This window comes from Chlamydotis macqueenii, chromosome 3, assembly GCF_036417535.1.
Source record: "Chlamydotis macqueenii isolate bChlMac1 chromosome 3, bChlMac1.mat, whole genome shotgun sequence".
NCBI lineage: Eukaryota > Metazoa > Chordata > Aves > Otidiformes > Otididae > Chlamydotis > Chlamydotis macqueenii.
In genome coordinates, this window is record NC_141558.1 from 98,139,820 (window position 1) to 98,152,460 (window position 12,641).

A 12,641-nucleotide genomic window follows, 5' to 3' on the forward strand; every position below is an offset into this window, starting at 1 on the left:
GTGCATTTTAGAATCCTTGTCCCCTTCTCATAGCGCTTTGCTATAAAAGACAAAACCTCAGTCGACACAAATGGAATATTACAAGAATTTGAGGGTGGGTTTTGGAGCTTTGTTGTAGTTGTTACTGGAGGTTTTTTGTTGGTTTGGTTTTGGTTTTCATGTGTTTTTTTTTTTCTAGGGGTAAAAAGTATTATCAACCTATAACTTGCAGTAGGATAAACATTTCCATGCTCTGCGTGCTTAATAAGTTGCATGGATTGCAAGAAGCCATCTTTCTTCAAAATTAGTTTATTTGCTGAAGTGAAATACATTCATAAATCTAGCAAAAAGAAGGGAAGACTGACCAGCAAGAAGCAGGGAAAGAATAATTGGGCAGCCTACAAGGCAACAAAGAATCAAGTTTAAAAACAATGTCACATTAACCTACCCACATGCACATTAACTATTAAAAAAATATTGCCTTTATACTATGAAAGCGATTAAAGAAATCAATACCTTTTTTACTTTTGTGATACCTCCAAATTCCTTTGTTTCAAATAGTTAGTTTTGAAATACAAATTTCATATTCCTCCTTGCTAGATAGTCTGATAATGCTATTAATATTCACTGTAAACTCCCAATTCCACCAAAGTGGTGATCATGTAGCCATATAAAACTTCCTTGATAGAAAATATTAGTCACCAACAAGGGATGAAAAGCAGCCCTGATTTCCATTACATGGCGCAGTGGCTTATATGATATACCAGATGGTGCCAGGAGGGAGACTTTTGATAGTCCGTTAATAATCTATGTCATCTCTCCCCTAAATCACCTAGATAAGATGTCTTCTTTTGATGATGAAGAGTCAGAACTAGATAATTTGCCTACTTGAATAGGTACTTGACTCATTTAACATATGGTATGTCAGTTTGGTTGTATTAAGAAACCCTACCTTTTGCAAATCCTGACTATTGATTTCATGCAACCAGCTCAGATGCTCATGAGCTTGCAAGAAACTGGCCAGCTGTCCGTGCTGAGCAATAGGCTGAGATAGCAGCTTCCCTCGCTTTCCTTTTTCTAAATACCAGCGAAACAGGAAATCTGAAAAATTCTGAAGATAATAGGAATATTAATAGATTTTGAAAATTACATTTAAATATCTTAGTTGCTTCTAGGGCTAAATATTTCATAAAATACAATTGGTAAGAACACAGTAAGAATATGCTTAACAAAACAAGACACAATAACATACTGTTCATAAAAAAAAACTTACGAGTCATGATAGAAACAGTGTTTTAAGAATTCATCAGCTACAGAGCAAGAGATGCCGATACACATAGCAGGGTTTATCCTTCAATGGAAGTGAAGGAAATGCCAAATATAAATTCTTAATGTCAACCCACAAGAACAGAGACAGGTATCACATCACCCACAATACTCATCTTATTTTTTCACCTGTTCCTTTCCCCACCTCAGAACTCCGTGCTTACTGCTTCCTTTCATACATAAGTTTGCTTCTGCTGTCACTCATTTTGAAACATTCCCTCCTATCTTCAACTGAACTTACAACCTCCTATCTCAGTGATTGTTAAAAAATGTCTTCAAAAACTTCAACATGACATAACTAATCAGGGTTTATGTTTGAGATTTAACTTGTCTTTTCAGACTAATTTTAGAATAATGCTAAATTTTAATTGCATTAACAATTTAAAGAATAAAGTTTGAAGAGGCTACTAGTCTGATATTCTACCTATTAGACTTGATCTATTCAGCTCTACATTCACTGAAGTAACTTCTTTTCAGAAAGCGTTACTTTTTTTCCTTAAAAAAAAGCATCTGAAGAGAACAAATAGACAATTTATCTCCTTCTTTGTCAGTATGTATGAGTGTTTAACCCTCACTATAAAAAACACTTACTATAATTTCTGTTACTACTATTTTTTTGCTTGTTCTTCTTAAACAAACTTTCTGTATTCTCTTTACTAGGAAACCTGCAGACTGCAGGATTTCTCTTTCCATAGTTGTTGTGGAAAGCTAAACAAATTGATCCTACCAGCTCCTAAATTAGGAAACTTTTTCCCCAGTGCTCCTCAATTCAAGTAGCCTCTATTGCCTTTTCCTTAAGCTTTACAACTTTTCAGCACACTTTGAGGTGTTTACACCAGATTTTGATGGACATTGAGAAGCTGTCCAACAAGCAGCTGGCAGGACAATAAAGAAAAGGCCACAGCAACATCCCTATCTTCCTACTCTTTTAAACTACTTTTCTATTTTCATTTAACAATCTAATCTTCTCTTTCGGAAGTTGTTCTTACACTTATATTAGATTACTTTAAAAAAAAAAAAACAAACAATAGCACACTGTCTACAGCACCTCAGTGAACAAGTTACAAAATGCCAAAAGATGTTAAGAGTGAGACAATGTGCTGGAGGCACAAGAAAGGTCCCACGAAAAGCCACAGTCCATACAGATACAACCCGTATTTCTGCTGACTTGTTTTGCAGTCCCAGGGTAAAATATGCCACTGAGTTCTGCACAGTGAACCTTGACTCCAATTTTCCACATTACCCTTGTATGTATAAGTAAATACATATGCATTAAAAAAAACCCACCAGAGATTCCCTCCCCAAATCATAACTTTTGCAACATTTCAGGTGCAAATGTATTCTAAAACACTGTCTAAAGGAATTAGAAAAAAGAGTTACCTGATCTGCAAACTGACTCATGTAACGTTGTAATCTGGCCTGGTTGTCTGTCTGCTCACACATTTGCACCAGGATATCAAAGTCACAGTACTTCTCTGCTAAAGCAGCGGCCATCTGATACTGTCCCAGGGAAACTAAGTAACCAAGAACAAAAAGAAGTTATATCAAGCTCATCTTTGGTTATTGGCTGGCTGAGAGCAGAAAAATTAGACCAAGTTTCAAGTGTTTACATCACAGAGATACTTACACATTGCCAGAGAAATATTTATCTTACTGCAACCATACCCTGTGCACAAGCAAGCTCAGATACCTACCACCTCTGTCCTCCAATATAAGAGGGAAAAAGAGAAGTTGAGAATACTGAATTGCCAGTATACATTCTACTTTCTGTAAAAATCAGCAGCATCTGCTATTTGTGCTTGGGGGTGGGGGGGGACAGACAACTATGATGACCAAACAATCCATGACTTAATATCTCTATTAATATCCACTTAATTATGTAAAGTGAAAAAGCAGCAGGCAAAGGCTTTTGATAACAAATAGAACAAGTAAACATAACATATTTTGAATACAAATCTTGTTATTTAGAATCTTTCACTATGGTTCAGTCAAGTACATAAAAGTTAGCAGAACACGCAATTTTATTTGTAAGGAAATACTATCTTTAGATTGAAAATAACGATATAAAACATATTTACGAGCTAACAGAGCCCATGAATGTCAGTAAAACTGACAATAATAGTTTAAGAGATTTTTCTTAAGGCTTAAGAATGTTAAAAGGCAGTGATTATTAGACTGATCTATTTATAGCATTCATTTTTAGTCTAAAAAACCTAAACTTTATAAACTTACCAAAATGTATTTGCTCAGCATTATTTCCACTTAACAAAGGGTCTTTGCTTTCAATTACTCATTAAAGACTTCATTACATCTAACATGCTAAACAGTAGGTTTGATTATTAAATAATCAAGACTCGAAAAATAACTTTTTCTTGATAAACATTAAAACTTCCAGGCATATAAATTTACGTCAACTAGCAACAACAGAAACACTTAGAAATAAATTTATAGGCTATTTTCAGCCAGCTGGCACAAGATAAATTCCTGCCAGAAAAATAAAACAAATTAGCAAAAGAAAAAAAATTTAAAAATTCAAGCAGCAATGTGTCTAATTAGGGGTATGAGCATGTCTTGGATGTAATTTTGTAATCTGTTTTTATTTTGTAAATGTCCCATTACATCACAAAACCAGTTATTTATATTCTAAAGGCAAACACATGGAACAAATAGAATTCATACACAGATGCCATTTACTCCGTCAGATCTGCATCACTTCCTCATCGAATCCTTGCATTAAGGAAAACAGACAATACTTACGGAGAGGAGACAAGAGTTCTGATCTTCTCTGCACATATTCCATTTCCACATTGCTATATCTCTTTTGATCAGCAGGGCGGTCCACAGATTTCAGCTGAGAAACATAACCATCTAGAAAATAATCCAGTAGTGCCACCAACTGTTCAGCCACAATGCTACGGAGGTTACTGTCCACCTGGGGATACACCATCTTCAGAATGATTCCATGCTGACGTATTATTGCTGTACGAAGGCCACTAGATGCTTGGGAAAACAACACAGTGGACATTAAAACAATAATCTTATAATCCTATAATCACAAGAATCTATGCTGAAGTATAACAAAAACATCACTACATATAATTAAAAAAATAGAAAGAAAAAAGCTAATAAATATTTTCATTTTTAAAATCAAAGCAACACTATAACAAAAAAAAAAAATCCCAAACCAAACACATACTTCCATCTACCTTTACAAACTTGGCCAAAATGTAGTAAATAGAGAAGAACAGAAACAAAACCACCCCCTGAACTACACAGATCTACACTGTCAACTATCAATACTAGCTACTTTTCAGAAGAAAAGAATCACTTGCATGATCTGTAAGCAAAGCAGAGAATATACACAAGGAAAAGCTAGCTTCTGTTAACCTGATTTAAATACTTGGACGTAGTCATCAAGACATAAATGCACCAAAATAGCTTGCTTGGGTCCTGCTTTTCAAAAGATTTTTATCTTGGGAGCACTAACCAAGTTTGTTTTGTATGTAGAGGCCACAAGGAAGCCTAAGCACCAACCAGAAAGTGCTTGCTTCTGCAAGCATTTGGTCCGATAGTTTTTCATGTTATTAAACCATCAAAACAAAACACTTAAGGAAGTGGAAAATCATCACTCATTTTAAAACTGTTATAGATCACATTTTATGATTCATTCTAATGTTATGTATCCCGTAGATCTGCCAAACAGAACCAGTGCATACAAAAAAACCAAAACCAAAAACAAAAAAAAATCAGCTTTGTCTCACAGTTTGTTTTTGTAGTCAAATTTCCAATGCAAATTATAAAGAATTATCAATAATGGACAAAAGAGATGTTCATTGATTCATTTAATTCCCCAAATGAAACCTTTAGCTTCTCTCATTCTTACTGACAACCTTGTAGAAGCTTTTCACAGTAAGTTTAACATTCAGATCGAAATTCTTGTGTTCTGAAATTCATGAAAAGTATTTTTGTTTAGGATAGATAATGAATAAACTAGTAATAAGAATTTCTCACCTGTCCATGGGATATATTCAGGTTCTCTTTCTGGAAGCTCTCCTGTTTTATATAAAGAGGCTCTAGATTGACGATACTGACAAGCAGCTTGTAGCATGTCCTATTTAAAGGCAAGGACATAAGTACTTTAAAGTCTCCCTGCATATACATAAACCGTAAAAGATGCTGTCCTTTATAATTCTAAAATATTCTTTTAATACCTCACTTCTTTCTACACTACTTTCTCAGTTGTTCAGAAGAGCACATACTGACTAAGCAAGAAACCCCAGTGCTCAAGCATAAGCTCTTCACTCTTTGCTACATACCCATGCTTTCACAGCTTCCAACAATGCTGCAACTTCTCAAGTTCTCTTTAGCAGAGACTCAGGAGGAAAAGGAATGTCCCTAATTCTGCATGAGACCATCTTTTCCTTTCTAATATATCTGGACATGTGAAAAGTGCATGCACTTTTGTTCTTGTATCAATAACTCAGATGTACTGCACTCAACTTGTTGAGTGCTCTTCAGGATTTACCTTCCCCTCCCACAAACATTTTAGTTAATGCAGTTCTATACCTTAATGATGTTGTTCACATTGACAACGATCTCAGCCCACTCAATTGATTCAATAGGCATATCTTTCAGGATTTGTTCCTCCTCTTCTAGTAAGCATTCAAAGATGGAATCTATCTGGGACACCTTAAAGACAGAAAGGAAAATTGCACTCAGCACAAACATGTCCATTACCAGCTGGTACCTGCAAGGCAAGTTATGAGTTGTATAGAAAAAGAAACAAATGTTAGTAGGAACCACATCAACAGCCAAGAATATTAAAAGACATCAACTACTCAAATAAATAACGAAATCGCCAGCTTACATCTCATACAATACTTAGAATACAAGAATTGCTTTATTTCTGGACCTAAAACTGGAAGAAAAAAAAATTCCTCTTTTTTGAAGGCAACTCATAAACTTTCATTAAGAATATTCCTCCATATTCTTCTGAAACATTTGGCAGTAGAATCTTTGTTAGAAAAGTATACTGAATAACATACCTGCTTTAAAATAGCAGACTATTATTTCTATTTTCTTTTACATTTATTTTTCGCCATTAGCAATCACTGTCCTCTACAGGAAAAAACTTCTTCAGAGTAAATGTTTTGTGTATAGTTCTTCTCAAGAAGGAAGAAAGAAATAAAGACTGGGCACTTGACTGGAATGTAGCATGAACTGAGAACTAGCTTAGATCCAGTAATGTTAGAGAGGATAAAAAAAAATATGAGCGTGAATTGATACAATCCCATTCAGGACAGCTCATCAAAGCAGCTCTCCTATCTGGAAAGCTTCGTACTCTTCAGTTCACCCCTTAAAAATGTCCGTTTAGCATGCTTCTTCTGATGTACCAGAGAATTTCCCTTGTAATTGTTAACGGCCATCCATGTGAGTTAGCTGGAAATCATAGCAACTTTACTTCTGCTACATGAAATTTGTCAGAATTCATGTTTCAGCTGCACACATAAAAAATATGTATGTTAAAGTAAGGAAAATACTAACACACCATCCCTATTTAAATGGAAATTGTGTAAAGTTAAATTGATTTTTAAAGGGAAAAGTTTCAAAGTATACATGAAAGCATCGCAACTTCTGCTACCTGCAATACTGTACAATGATTCAGAAATAACAGGTTTCTTACCTCTCGAAAGAACACATCTGCAGGGGTAAGACTTGGTGGAATGTCACACTCCCTTTTGTTTAATGCCATTAGTATAGCAGCATTCACTAGATCAGGTAGCCTGGAGTGGTGATTCTTGAGAACAATAGCTGCTGCTAGTTTCTCTGCATGCTCACAAAGCAACAATCGAGTTGCCATCGGCATCCCCCGTACTGGAAAAACGCCCAGACGTTCAAATATACCAACCTTTTATTAAAAAGAAAACAAACACCACCAAATGCACTTTAAACAGTCTTCTAGAAGAATTACTTTAAGACAAAATAATTCTCTACCGTGTGTGCTGGTACAAAAAAATATTAGAATTTTACCTGATGAAGAAACTCAACAAAGAAGGAATGTGCTTTTGTCTTATCCTCTAGCTGATGAAGAAGAATAAGAGATGTATTGCTGAAACCAACTGCTTCTAAAAAGAAAAGAAAAATCTTAGATCAGAGCACTTGATATCTTAATTTCTTTGATAACTATCTTTTTTGCCTCTGAGGTAAGCATATTTCTATAAATTTCTAAAGTGTTACCGCACTGGTACTTTTTCAAATATAGGCACACACTTGTATATATTGCTATTTTTAATGTGGTTTTTAAACTCTTATCATCACTGAAGTAAAGCGTTCAGAAGAAATCAAGTATCTTTAGATCAGTACAACTATTCTGAAGCATTCAATTCATTACACTGCTAAGATACCAGCTCACCAGCTTATTCAAATTTCAGTAAGATTCAGATTCAAATTGTTATCTTCATTGTGGACTAGCTATTGCTGAATTTATTATGCCCTAGACCACAGCTACTACAAAATAAAGTGTTAAAAGGCATTCAGACCTAATTGACTCTGCATCGCCCGCACAATTCCACTGCACAACGTAAATGGTTGCCCAGCAGTGCTCTACTTTTCTTCTTCCTTAAACGAACTTGCCAAAAAAAAAAACCCAAAAAAACCAACCCCAACAACAACAAAAAAACCAAACCAAAACAAAACAAAAAAAAAAAAAACAAAAAAAAACCCAGCTAACATTTCCATCCACTCAAGTCCTTAAAGGAGTCAGTAAGGACAACAGAAGCTTCCTTATTGAGTATCCTCACAAGTGTCTCACCTCAGCAGAGTTCTCCAGAGCCCAAGTTATTTTCCTATTCCAGAATTTTTGTATATTCTAAGTGTGCTTTAAACCGAAAGACTACCAAGATACAAAAACTCAGAAGAACTATCACTATGAGCAAAATTAGCAAGACTATTTCCAAGAAGCTATAAGTTTTCACTTCTTGCTCTAACCATTAATAAAGGCAGATAAGCTGACAAATTAAAACTAAAGTTGATTCAGAAAATACAAATGATGTGATGCCTGACAATTTCTAACTGGTTGTCATGCAGAAACAACAGCAGCAAGCATCATCCATCTGTAACTATTTACTACACAAACTTTCAAACTAAGTCTCTGCTCAGTAACTGGCAGCTGCTACCAAGAGCTCCCAGGAACAGTTTCAAGTTAACACTGTTGATAGGAGACTGGGAAGCATGAACAAAGAAGTTTCTTGCTGAAAATAGGTCTGCTTTAATCCTTTACGTACACAAACGTTCCAAAGAAATTTCTCTCTTCCTCTTCTAGGCAGACATAAATACCAATGCCCCAGAGGGGATACCAGAGTGATATGAGCTCACTCCACCCAGGGTCCAAGCCTACCAGAAGCTGTGCAGCCACGCTGACAAAGGGCTAAGCACAAGCAAATAAACTCTTTCTCTTACCATATCTATTTGTGGAAAATAATTTAGATCGTCCAAGTAATCATGGAAACACTAAAGAGACACCACCTGTTCCTTGCACAAAGTACCCTTCTCAGAAATGTTTTCTTTGCTGTTTGTGTTTACTATATCAAATCAAGAACTAACCACAGTAACTGCAAGTTCACCTGGCAGCCTCATAAGATGCATCTTTTAGCCTGTCTGGAAATATCTAGTGATGTCAGAGGGCAAGGAACACCTATGCCTTCTTTGCAAAGCTTAAATTATAATTTTATCTAGAGTACTGTAGCCAGTTTTTAACAAAAAAAAAAAACCAAACCAAAACAAAAAGAAAACAACAAACCAACAACAAAAACCCCCAAACCAAAAATCCCAACACCATTATGTTTACCTTCAGGTACAGATTCAGCCCATCTTGGATCAGAGGCAGGGTAATCATCCACCAAGTCCACACTGATCTGAGTCACTGCCCTATCCAGGTCAGCATCAGAATCCAGATCTGCATTACTTGGAAAGAGCTCAACTACCATGCTTTGTGCATTGACTATATCTTTCCTGAAATACAAAGTATGTAAAAAAATAACAGATAGGATTATAGGAACAAGAAGCACTCAATTACTAGAATTTTCTGACAACCTTTTTGTAAAGTGTTTTAGGTCATAAACATGAAGCATTGTTTGCATTATCTTTAAACTAATTATTGATAAAAGGTATTCTGATTCTATGGATAAAAGGTATTCCAATTCTTTTAAAGCAAGCAGGTGGCACAATCCATAAAAGAAAAAAGCAGAAGCCTGGAAGTGCTTCAAGTGACTTTTTATTTTAGTATCCCTATTATTATTACTATTTAAGATAAAAGATTCATGATACAGTGCTAAGTCTGAATGTCTCCGATAGCTAAGTCACCAAATTTCTAATGCTTGCTTTAAAATCCTCTCAAAAGTGCATGTAATCACTCCCACAAACGGCAATAGAGTAAAAGCTTTCAGAAAAATGTGTTAGCAAATATAATCCATTATGCTTATTTCCTACAACTTCAGAGAATCCTATTCTATGCAGGTCAATAGGTAAAAGAGTAAGAAGTATCCAAATTCTTAAACCTCCAAGGTATGAAGTTGTACTGGAGAACCCTACGTAAGAAGCATGTAATATTCACAAGAAGCACCGATTTGATTTTGTGACTAAAAATTATGGTATTAAGACTAAGGAGAGATACTGTGATTTCAATGTACTGTCTGATTTTGGAAATATTTATATTTTTCATGAGACTTTCAGTTTGAATATTTTTAGGACCACAGATGTCTCGAAATAAAAACAGCAGTGCATCCAGAAATTGCACAAAGGTTTACTAAAGCAAAGTATACTTTTAAAAAACTGGAATATACTGGATCTTCTATTAAACAAGAAAGTCTCATCTTTACTAGTCCACAGGATATGTTTTTCTAAGGAATTTATAGGGCACTTTATCTCCATGTACTGCCATCAGCCAGTACCATCACAAAGGGCCAACTCAATCTCTTCATAGAACATCCCATCCTCTGTCATGGTCACTAGCTGTAAAGCTGGACTGTGCTCACTGCACAGCCGGTGGACTTTACAGTTCTGCTGGCTGCACAACCTTCCATTGTTTGCTCTGAATCAACTGCTTGGCCATTTGGACAGGCTATTGCTACATCGGTTCTGTGGAAGATTTCTCCACTGATTTTACGATATAATTTTTCCGGAAAAATCTGAATCACACTATACGAATCAAATTATTAATTTATTTTATTTTAATAAATAAGTAAAATTTTAATCAAAATAACATTAAACTTTCATACCATCTCACATCATCTTCCTTACCAGCTTCTACTTTCTTCTGACTCTGTTTCCAACCACCATGTTCACACCCTCAGTGACATCAACTTTCATATTTGTTATCTGTGCTCTCAGACCTCTGCTACTCTGGTCACCTCAGGACTACAGCCATCTTCAGCAACACTTCTGTTTACTGACATCCCCGCTTATGAATACACATAGATTTTCTTTCTAAATTCTGTGCACATTTATAGATCTTGCCTTGATATCCTTTATTCTATATGCCTAATCCCCTTCACAATCTTCTACCTCGCATGCAGCTTTATATCAAAAACACTCCTACTTACAGTTATCTCAAATCTGTTCTTTACAAGTCTTAAGACTCTTTAAGGAGATTAGTCCTAAGAGGGTTTGTGGGCTGGTTTGTTGTTTGTTTTTTTAAAATAAATATATATTGAAAACAATCCCCTCTAAATATAATTAAAGTCTACAGCTCTGTTCATCTTCTTATCTCTCTTCTTTCTCCTTTGTTTACATCACTCATTTCAAAATCAAAGCTTTCAGAGGCATTGCAAGCCTCCCAACAGTCAAGTTGCTTTAATAAAGATAGTTTGATGATCAGTGTATTTCCTTCCACTCCCACTCCCTCATATCAGTTCATCTAAAAAATATACCGTCTTGCCACAAATCTGCCATGCTGTTTATCTCCATGGCCACAAAAATAGTAATTAAACATATCAGAAAGTATTACTGAAAACGGTTATGCAAATAAAAATGAGGAAGAAAAGGAAACAATGTAAAGTTGTTTCACTGGCATTATTGTAACCACAGAATTTACACAGTGTAAGTAAAAAGTCATTGAGGATATAGATTATCTAGCATGCATCACTTCTTCACTAGCCCAAGACGTATCTAACACTTTCCTAATAAAGATGTGCGTGTGTCACTAAAATAGCTTTAATTAAAACAGCACAAGAGTATCTTTACCAAGACAATCTCTTACTCAAATACCAGATTGTCTTCAAGAAGAGCGAACAAACAAGGCTTCAAAAATCAAGTGCAATTTCTACCTGCAGTACTGTAGAAAAGCCGCTTTCAGTAATTTAGTCTTATCTTCTTGAGCTATAATTTCTAGCCTACTGGTTGCATCAAATGCAGGACTCTGAAAATGTAAAGTAAAAACATCAGCTGAAGGACAAATACTAATCTTTATTATAAAATAAAAACAATTTTTCTAAGTAACAACAACATAGATTTAAACTAGAAAGGTCACATGGAAGCAGTTGTGTTTATTAAGCCAAACACAAGATACATTACAATGACAGTCACACAGTGGTGTGACCTCGAGCATTTTATTAAAATTCACACAGTCTGCAAAGGAACTCACACCAACTTATTTCACCAGTCAAATTATTATGATAGTTATTTTAATATTCAAAATCAACATTTTTTGATAGAATTTAAAAGGTTTTTGTGAATACTATCACCCACAAAAACAACCTAAGTGCAGACAAATCTAACTAGAGATTAGTTCAATAAGAAACATATAGTTCCATCTGAGCAATGACCATAAAGGTCTTCCACTAAAATACTAGTTAATAATAACTTATTTTAAAGGTGGTTTAATTAGAATAAGGATTGAAACTCACTATTACCCCACAGAAATATTATCTAATTTATATTGTAACAACTTCTCTATTTTTCCCTCCCACTCCAGGGATGTTGTTTTCAACCAGCCAACCAATTATTACCTCACTTCTTGGTCCAGCAATAGAAGAGGACAGAGACTCTTCAAGGTCTTCAGGAAGCAGAGAAATGTTTTCCCTGGACAAGATGGTGATAAGTCCACTTTTTTTGGCAAAGAATATGGGGAGGCTAGTACAGGACCCTGCTCCTAAAATGCTGTCTCCTAAGATAAGGGGAGAGGGGAGGAGGGAAAAAAAAAAAAAGGAAAAAAAAAAAAAAAAGCACATAAATGCCAGTTTAAGAACAAAATCCAACAGTTTCATAGACAATTATTAAATTTTGTCATGAACCAACCAACAGTAATTGACAACAGTACTCGACTTACTAGAAATTGTAGA

At 35.2% G+C, this 12,641-nt stretch overlaps 1 protein-coding gene across 8 annotated transcripts in view; it reads right to left on the reverse strand.

The window, feature by feature from the left end:
* Positions 1–12,641, reverse strand: part of NUP133 (nucleoporin 133) — a 35,749-nt gene that overhangs the window by 10,161 nt on the left and 12,947 nt on the right. For all 8 annotated transcript variants that reach the window (XR_015258040.1, XR_015258041.1, XR_015258043.1 and 5 more), the window contains exons 11-20: positions 12,309–12,466; positions 11,628–11,719; positions 9,152–9,315; positions 7,336–7,430; positions 6,989–7,213; positions 5,872–5,994; positions 5,317–5,416; positions 4,063–4,305; positions 2,686–2,819; positions 932–1,090 (exon numbers count right to left, since the gene is read on the reverse strand). Coding sequence is in view for 3 of the 8 variants with exons in the window: in XM_086743759.1 (XP_086599885.1) it covers positions 932–1,090; positions 2,686–2,819; positions 4,063–4,305; positions 5,317–5,416; positions 5,872–5,994; positions 6,989–7,213; positions 7,336–7,430; positions 9,152–9,315; positions 11,628–11,719; positions 12,309–12,466 (1,493 nt within the window). In the remaining 5 variants the exon portion in view is untranslated. The remainder of the gene's footprint in view (positions 1–931; positions 1,091–2,685; positions 2,820–4,062; positions 4,306–5,316; positions 5,417–5,871; positions 5,995–6,988; positions 7,214–7,335; positions 7,431–9,151; positions 9,316–11,627; positions 11,720–12,308; positions 12,467–12,641) is intronic.